This window comes from Vespa velutina, chromosome 3 (assembly GCF_912470025.1).
Source record: "Vespa velutina chromosome 3, iVesVel2.1, whole genome shotgun sequence".
Taxonomy (NCBI): Eukaryota; Metazoa; Arthropoda; class Insecta; order Hymenoptera; family Vespidae; genus Vespa; species Vespa velutina.
The window spans coordinates 10,773,753-10,783,752 of record NC_062190.1 but is presented as its reverse complement, the minus strand read 5'-3'; the positions used below and the strand labels follow the sequence as shown (position 1 = coordinate 10,783,752).

Here is a 10,000-nt window from a genome sequence, read left to right as displayed (position 1 = left end):
TTGGAAACTCGATAACTAGTTATTTTTTTCTTATTTTAATATACATATATATATATTATTGTTATTTTTACATTATTTTATATATTATATTATTGTTATTTTTTTTTTGTTTTTAATCACGTAACATTCTTTCAGACAAAAAGAGATCGTTCCTTCTACATGGCTATCGGAATTTCGTACGAATTTTCTATTTATTTATTATACGTATGTGTAGGTATACTATGATATTTTTTGACATATACATATTTTTTTTTTTTTAAACATGCAACATTCAGTTCAGACAAAGAGATTGTTCCTTTTATTAACTATTGAAATCTCGTACGAATTTTCTATTTATTTGTTATATGTTCGTAAATATACTCGTTTGGATATTTTTATATATATATATATATATATTTTTTTTTTTTTATTTTTTATTATTTTATAAACACGCAACATTCGTTCAGACAAAGAGATCATTTCTTCTATTCACTATTGAAATTTTATATGAATTTTCTATTTATTTGTTATATGTCCGTAGGTATATACTCGTTTGAATTCTCTTCCATCCATATATATTTTGTTTCATTATTTTATTTATTTTTTTTTTATTTCTTTTATTTTTTTTTCTTCCAAATTGCAACATATAGATAAACAAAGATATCATTTTTTCTATTAGCTATTGGAATTTCGTACCAATATTTTTACTTATTCATTATACGCAGATATATTCGTTTGAATACTCTTCGATACATTTTATTATTATTATCATTATTATTATTATTATTATTATTATTATTATTATTATTATTATTATTATTATTATTTCGTTTGTTTTTTCTTTTTTTAATTTTTTTAAACATGAAACATTTATTCAAATAAATGAGAGATCGTTCCTTCCGCGTTAACTGAAAGATTAAAATTTCGTACGAATGTTTTTATTTATATATTATATGTGAATAAAATACATTGGAATTTCAATGTGATCGACAAAATATTTTCATAGATATTTTATCGTACACGTTTGTAATATTCGATAAATTATAGGATACGTATGATCGATGATAAATTCTATTTCTAGCTTCGAAGAAGAAGTTAAATATCGTTTTTAAATTAGACGATTCGATAATCAACTAATTCCAATAATATTATTAAGAAGTATTATCGACAGTCACGTCGAATATCTCTCAAAGTCAGAAAGATTTAAATGGACATCGTAATTGTTAATCTAATTATCATTATATGACATTAGAACGAATGACATCTTTAGAAAATTTCGTTCTTTGATATAAATATCGACATATATATATATATATACATACGAAGAAGAAAATGTTCGAAGTAAATTATATTTATATACGTTTTACAGATAAAAGAATATAATATTATTTTTGTAGAGATATAATTTATATATCCATTAATTTTTGCTTTTCAAATATAAATAATTTTCAAAAATTTTAATTGAAATTTTTTTTAATGAAGTTTTCGACATTAAAAAAACATCATATAATATTAATAATTTTCTTTTCTTTTTATAAGTTACACATATGTACATAGATTTTGTTTGTAAATTAATTTCCGTAAAATTTAATTTGTAATGTTTTATATATATATATATTTGTTTTTATTGTTATTATCGTATTTTTTTGTTTTTCAAACGCGCAACATTCATTCGGACAAAAAGATCGTTTCTTCTATTTGGCAATCGAAATTACGTACGAATTTTCTATTTATTTATTATATGTAACAAATAAATAAGCAAAATTATATTAAGTTTCTTTTGTTTCTTTTCTTTTTTTTGTTTTTTTTTTTTTTTTTTTATAACTACATATATACATACATATACGTAAATACATAAGTTTTATTCGTGAATTAATATCATAATGTTTTTAATATCTAACAACGTCGATAAGAAAATATCGAAAATAGATTTGGAAGGCGAGGTGTGTCTCATAAATTACGAGCAGCACGTGTTAGGTATAAATGGCTATAGTAGATGCATATTGCTTCGTCGTCATGGAGAGTCGTGAGAATACAAAGGGTTGATTCAGAGGCGGCTTAAATTATCAGGACGAAGTCGAGATAAACGATAAGACGACGGTCGCACGAATTTCACGCCTGCGTGGTGTACGATTGGACGGATTGACGGACCGACGGGACCGACGACTTCGAGAAAGTTGATCGGACCGGTCTATTTCTATCTCCTTCTCTCACTCACTTATATCTAACATATAAGATTGAACTTGTAAACGAAATAAACAATGTAATCGCTGTTAGACGCACGTGAACTCTTCGTGATATCTCCGTACGACATGACGGAATTTAAATAGATTGTGTAGTCTTATATCTTTTCTAATGTCTTCTATCCATTTCAATCGGTTGACTATTTCTTGTTGGTCACGACATTTTTACGGGATTAGATTTTAGATAAAATTATTCGAATGTATGTATATACATATAAGTACAAAGTGTAATAATATAATTTAATTTTTTCGTTTAAACCAAAATTATGTATACATATATATATATATATATATATATATATATAATTACAAAAAAAAAAAAAACTATTAGAATATTCGTTATATAATATTACAAAATATCGGTACAATTATATATTAAAATTAATATTGATAATAAGTACTAATATAATATCATATCTATCAATATAAAGTTATAAATTAAAACAAAAAGAAAATTGGAAATATTATAAACGAATTAAATAACTGTTAAACTTTATCGCGATAAAATTAAATGAAACTTTCATAATATAGAAATATTATGTGTTGTATGTTATTTCGATAATAACACATCACAATAGAACGATAAGGAATACATTTTTTTTTATTCTCCCTCTCTCTCTTTCTTTCTTCTTTTCTTTTTTTTCATTTTCCATTCCTTCTTTTTTTTCGAGTAGAGTAATATTATGAAGGGATCGATTTGGAACGTATTTATAAGAACTTTTCAAGTATCATCAATTTAAATGCCGGTAAATATACGTGTACTTGCGTTACATATCTACATTATATTACAATACACACAAACACATACACACACACACATATATATATATATATATATATGTATGTATATAGAGAACGTTAAAGAGGTTAGCGAAGATCTCGAGGATCGATGGAGAGGAAGAATCTTTCGGAAGTCGTGAAGTCCAGAAGGTAATAGCTTTAGGACGAACGCTAAACTACCACTTCAGGAACGTTCTCCGTTTTCGACCGAGTTCTCTTCCTCCTCCTCCTCCTCCTCTTCCTCCTCCTTCTCATTCTCCTTCCACAATCCTCCTTCTCGGTCTCCTTCTCAGTCTCCTCCACCTATTCGACGTGCTTTTGACGGCACGAATTTCGTCGGTCTGACATACCACGAATTCGTCGAGATCGAGATAAACCAAATAGGTATACAAGACTCGCTCATAATGCGCATAAACGGAGCACCTCCCTTCCCAATCCCTCCTACAATCCCATCCTTCCTTACTTCCATGAGATTCCTCCATTAATTTACTCTAAATCTCGGAGAAAAATATTTTCTCGTATTAAACGATTGGCATTTCTTTCCTATCTCTCTCTCTCTCTCTCTCTCTCTCTCTCTCTCTCTCTCTCTATCTATCTCTCTCTCTGTCTTGGCGAATTTTTGTTTTCAAAAGCAAAATAAATTCAAACGTAAAGGGGGAAAAAAAAGAAAAAAAGAAAATGTGAAAAAGTTACGATTCGTTTTGTATCTTTCGCAAGTCGAAATGATAAAAAAAACGAACTGATAAAAAGGTATAAAGAGAGAGGAGTATCCCATCCCTCTTACCATTTCTTTCCCCTTTTTGCTATTAGTCGCGCAAAAGAAACGAAAAAAAAAAAAACATAAAATATTGCAAATCGATCTCGATCACGATCTCGATCATCATAATCGGATATCGACGAGTAGTAGATAGAAGAGCAGCTTGATCTCGCGAAGAGAAGGAAAAGAGAGAGAGAGAGAGAGAGAGAGAGAGAGAGAGAGAGAGAGAAAGAGAAAGAGAGAGGAAGAGAGAGGAAGATGGAGAGCAAAGTATAAAGAAAAGCGATCTGCTTCTGGGTAACGCGCGTTACGCTCGAAAGCATGCAATTTCTTCGTTGAACGTTTCTGTGTGCTAGTTCCGTTAAGAGAAAGAAAGAGAGAGAGAGAGAGAGAGAGAGGAAATGTTCGCAAAAGGCAATTCTAACAAGGCACCAAGTATACGTAACCGAGGATGCGTGTAACCAGGTACGTTGGCCCTCTGAACCTAACTTCATATAGGGAAAGAGGGAGAGAGAAAGAGAGGGAGAGAGAGAGAGAGAGAGAAAGTATCGTAGAGAAATAGATAGAAAGAAAATGTATGTTTGTATGTGTCTATATATGTGAGAAAGGGAGCGGGAAAAAGAAAGAGGGAGAGAGAGAGAGAGATAGAAAACACGTTATGTTGAACGAACGGTCCAAGGGGACAGATTATAACTGCATCCTTGAGGGACGATCCTAATGGGATTTTTCCATAGTATGTGCGAGAACCAAGTTCCTTCTTTCTCCTTCTCCTTCAAATTTTTCTCCTTCAAATTTTTCTCCTTCAAATTTTTCTCCTTCGAATTCTCATTTTCAGTTTTTTCTTGATACGTTCCGTAGGACTATGTCATATCGAAAGAAGGAATATTGATAAGGGTAAAGCAGGAATTCCCATAAGTATTAACTATCTTTTTCTCTCTCTCTCTCTCTCTCTCTCTCTCTCTCTTCCAAAAGAGATAAATATCATATATACATAAATGTATTATATATATAAATACATATACTAATGTTTACATATTTAAATATTTACATATCTAGGAATATATATGTATATACGTATGTATAAGTATTTGATATACATACATATTACTTATATCAGTATATAAGTAACGTTTATATCTAATATCTCGGTATAAAGATTGTTAGCGTTATCGATTTGTATTATTATGCGATGTTTATTATTTATAATTAAAGAGAGAGAGAGAGAGAGAGAGAGAGAGAGTAACATTAATATGTGCGTTTTAATAATTTAATAATTTCGTTATCATAATAGAAGCTCAATCTTTTGAAAGATGACGATTTAATGTTAGGCGATTAAAAAAAAAGAAAAAAAGAAAAAAGGAAAAGAATAATAAATAAAAAGAAAAAAGAAACAAACGTTGGAAAATAAAAAATAGAGGGAAGAAAAAAACAAAGACGATTATTTCTCACGACGATTATGTTCCATAAAGTTTATGAAGAGGAAAAAAAAGCAAAACACGCACACGCATACACATATGGACATACGTTTTACAGTAAGTTTCATGTTAATCCTGATCGTTTATTCTTGCGTTACGCTTATCAATCCCTCTTACCTTCGATTAGTTAAGAACCGAAGCGTGAAGCGAAAGAAGAGTCTAGCTAATCCAAGCAAAAAGTGTGTTCTAGTCACTCGAGGGAATTACAGAGAGAGAGAGAGAGAGAGAGAGAGAGAGAGAGAGAAAAAGGTAGTGATAGAAAAAGAAAGACTATGAGGATAGTTGAAACAGCACGTACATATGTTCTATCTTTTTCTCTCTTTCTTTCTTCATGAGAACTAACACAGGCACATTTTTTTTTTTAACCTTTCGTGTCTAACTTACAATTAGTCTTTTCTCACTCACAACGTATTTTCGTCTGTCCGCCAGTAGTTACTTGACCTTTCACCCTTTTCCCACCATCTATCGTCCTTCTCTTCCTTCCCTGTTCCTCTTCATATCGATTATATCCCAAAAATAATAATTAATAATAGAATGAATTATAAAGTTATGCTTCGAGATAGTAAAGGATAAAGAAAAAGAAAGAAAGAAAAATAAATAAATAAAATAAAAAAAAAATATATATATATAATTATATAAAATTAGATGTTTTTTGAATTGTTATAAGTATTACAAACGTGAGGTATAGTTTATTTTTCGTCCCATTGATCATCGGTATGATGTAATTAAATATAGAATAAAGTTATGGAAGTATGAAGTACTTTTTTTTTTATCTCTTTTCTTCTTCTTCTTCTTCTTCTTCTTCTTTATCATCAATAACAAAGTTTCGATATTAAATTTATTATTTAATTTCAATATCTCTTATATCGTTGATAAATATTATTTCATGTTAATGGTTTATAAAATCCGTTAAAATTAAATTTATTATTGAAATTAATCTTCTATCTATATTAATATACAAAAGATATATATATATATATATATATATATATATATATATGTGTATATATAAATTTTTTTCTTTCCGATATCTATATTAAATTTATCGTTTATAAATAAAATATTTTCACGGGTTATGTATTATAGGAATCCATTTAAATCGGGATTAATGTATCGAGTTATCGATATGGATAGACATTATTCTGGTTGTTTTCTTCTTCCTTCTGTTGTTCTTTTTAGTAAACGTGTTGGTAACAGAGGAAACAGTGTATGGTCGACGGTACTTGAGATAGGACACGGACAGTGAATCATCTTCTCACCTTGATCTTATAGAAGTTAGTGCTAGTAGTACAGATATGCGTATATACATACACATACTCACACACACACACACATATATATATATATATATATATATATGTTCGCGTAAACGAGCATGTTCAGCTCATGGCACTTTGACCCTTTAAGACTACTCTATCGCGTGTCTCGATCTTGACTCCTTATACGGGTCCAATCTTTGCAAACATGTAGAAGCATTAGTTGTACATATGTATATATGTATGTGTGTGCATGCGCGCGCGTGTGTGTGTGTATATGTGTAAACATATATATATATATATATATATTACGTTTCTTCTTCGTCCTATTATTTTGTATCCAATATATGTTTTAGTACATGTGTGATGTTTACTTCCTCCTCCTCTTCCCCCCCCCCCTCCTCGCGCCTCTTCTCCGCCATCTATTAAAGCAAGAGAACAAAGAAAAAAAAAAAAAGAACGACAACAACAATTACTTTTTTCCTTCTTCGTTTTTCCCTTTCTTTTTTAATCAATGAAATTCAAGCTTGAATTATATATATCGTCGTATCTGCATTGTCTTATAATTAATTTTAATGATTTCTAATTATAATAAACCTCGCGCACATAGATTAGATACGTATAAGGGTATTTCGTTTACCTTAATAGCGACCCGTTTAATCGCGATAAAATCTCATTTGCTTTACTCGAGTCCAGAGTTCTTCTTAGCCGTTCCACCAAGAAGGAAGCTACTTCTCAAGCTGCACGATAATACTCCCTCCTTCGCCCCCCTCCCCTCCCTACCGCCCCTCTCGTCGTAGTAATTTAATTTATGTCGATATTAGACTCAATTTTTATTTTCGTTTCTGTTGTTTTACTTTCTTTCTTCTCTCTTTTCCTCTTCGAAACTGCGATAATCCCAGACCAAAATATATCAAGACTTTGATCTTTCGTTTTGTATATATTTTTCTCCCTTTTTCTTTTTCCTTTCTATTTTTCAACAGATTTATTATTTCGATTGAAACGTTATAAAAAAAAAAAAAAAACTATTCGCACTGACTTGCAACGAAGTCTGACCGATGGAAAAATAAGTAAAGGAAAAAGAAAAAAAGAAAAAAAAAGAAAAAAAAAGAAAAAAAAACATAAGAAGGAGAGGTAAAAAAAAAAAAAAAAGAAAAGAAACAAGAGGAGAAAAATTCTACGAGATCGATTGAATTACGTCATAGGTCAAATTTCGTAATTTATCCGTTATTGAGTTTGATCGAGCGAATGAGTTCGTTTGGGTGGAAATGAAGAGAGAGAGAGAGAGAGAGAGAGAGAGAGAGAGAGAGAGAGAGAGAGAGAGAGAGAGAAAAGAAAAGAAATTCTAAAAATCGACCATAATCAACGTGAACGTTGATTAATTGTTCGTTAACGAGATAAGATAATTAATTGATTGCCTTTATGTTTTAGAGAACAAGTTGCAACACTTTCGTAACGATCTATATATGGGTGATGAGCCAAGTAGAAATTTGAGAAGCGATACGACGAGGAAGCAACGGGTTCAAGCACGGAAGAGACTCGGCGAGTTGAAGAGACGTAGGAAAACGAAGGATAAGAGAAAGCAAATGCCGGAGAAGTCTCTATCGGGAGTAAAGCCGTCGTTGGTGTCGGATGTCGGTGGCTTGAACGAAACTTTGATGTCGAGATTGGATCTAAGTTGTCTCATGAAGGCACGCAGAAAGGGCCTTATCAAAGCACCCACGGTCGTTAATGCATATTCTCCGAGATACGCTAGGTCGGTTTTGAAAAAACAAAACAAAACAAAACAAAACAAAACAAAACAAAAAAAAAAAAGAAAAAAGGAAAAGAAAAGAAAAAGAAGGAGAACAGCATCTTTTTCTTTCTTTTTTTTTTTTCTTTTTTTTTTTCTTTTTACTTTATTCATTCTTCGGTCAATTTTATTTTATTTGCATTATAATATCCCGATAAAAGATATTCCCGAAGAGATGTAAAAGACTTTTTGTTAGATATATTATAGGGTTCGGACAACGAGAGAGAGAGAGAGAGAGAGAGAGAGAGAGGGCAAAGAAAAGTTTTTTCCTATCTTTTCTTTTTCCTTTTTTTTTTTTTACATTTGTTTTCTTCTTTCTTTTCTTCTTCTTCTCCTTTTTCTTCTTCTTTTCTTCGACTTACAAACTTTCAAAAGTTATTAAATGAACGACTACGTTTTTACTACGTTTGAGTTTTTATACGAAACATGGCTCATTGGTGTCTGTTCTTGAATAATTTTTCTTGCTTTTTTCTTTTTTCTTTTTTTCTTTTTTTTTTCTTTTTTTTTTTTTTGTTTTTTCTTCTCTCTCTCTTTTCACTTCGAATTTTTTCACTTCGAATGTTTCATATATAAATAAGCGTGTGTATTTTTTTTTTTATAGGAGTAAGAGAAAAAAGAAAAAAGAAATGAAGGAAAAAAAAAAGAAAACGTTCTATCACCCTTCAATCGATGCACATTGGTCGCGATTTTTATTTTGCTCGAAGAAATTGTCCTTTTCGTATAGGATATATACAGGGTGGGACAAAAAAAAAATAAAAAAGAAAAAAAAAAGAAGAAAACAAAACAAAAGAAAAAAAGAAAAGAAACGGGGAATTTTCTTGTACTTTCATTTTTTTTTTCTCCCTTCTTTTCATTCGTTTGACGTAAACACTTCGAATGTTACGTAATGAACGATACAATAATTCGCCTTGTATTCAAGTTTCTACACTCAAACACATTCATTGTTGTTTGTCCTTCTCCATGAATTCTTTTATCTACAATTTTTTTTTATTTACATTTCAAATGTTTCACGTATACATACATATATATATATATATATATATGTGTGTGTATGTGTGTACTCACTTCATAAGAGAAAAAAAGAAAACTATTCTAGCATCTCTCTTTCGATCGATAGTTCGCGGTATATGTTTGCTCGAAGAAATTGTCCTTTGTGTATAAGATTCTGTGATATATATATATATATATATATATATATATATATATATATATATATATATATATAGGGTGGAACGAATAGGAAATGAGAAATTTTTTACATTTTTTTGTATCTTTTCTCTCTTCAATTTTCTATTCCATTCGAATATTATTATCTGAAATATATATCATTGATGATCTCTTCGTGAATGAATTAATCGAAGAATTTTTTTTTTTGTACAGTTTTCTATCATTTCGAATGTTTTATGAAAAAGAAAGAAAAAGAAAAAGAAAAGAAAAAAAGAAAAAACGAAACAGAAAGTACGAGAATTTTTGGTGTTCGTCGAATTTTTCTTTCTTTTTTTTTTTTTTTTTTTTTCATTAGTTCCTTCGTTGGTTCGACGTCGTATAGTAGACACTTCGAAGTTGTGGAAGAAGTAGACAAAATTATAAAAAAAAAAAAAAAAAAAAAAAATATTTCGTATTCCATTTAGATTCGTATAACGAACGTCATTATTGAACTTTGCGTATAATGGCCGACGAATGGATTTATTTATTTTTCTCTTTAGAAAAATTATATT

At 29.9% G+C, this 10,000-nt stretch overlaps 1 protein-coding gene across 8 annotated transcripts in view; it reads left to right on the top strand.

Annotated features, from left to right (window-relative positions):
• LOC124948043 (fibrillin-1-like) overlaps positions 1 to 10,000 on the top strand; it is a 146,656-nt gene that overhangs the window by 91,916 nt on the left and 44,740 nt on the right. For 7 of the 8 annotated variants that reach the window (XR_007100584.1, XM_047491083.1, XM_047491085.1 and 4 more), the window contains exon 4: positions 7,922 to 8,246. Coding sequence is in view for 7 of the 8 variants with exons in the window: in XM_047491083.1 (XP_047347039.1) it covers positions 7,922 to 8,246 (325 nt within the window). In the remaining variant the exon portion in view is untranslated. Of the gene's footprint in view, positions 1 to 6,413; positions 6,509 to 7,921; positions 8,247 to 10,000 lie in introns of all 8 variants that reach the window. The other variant, XM_047491087.1, reaches the window with a different exon arrangement.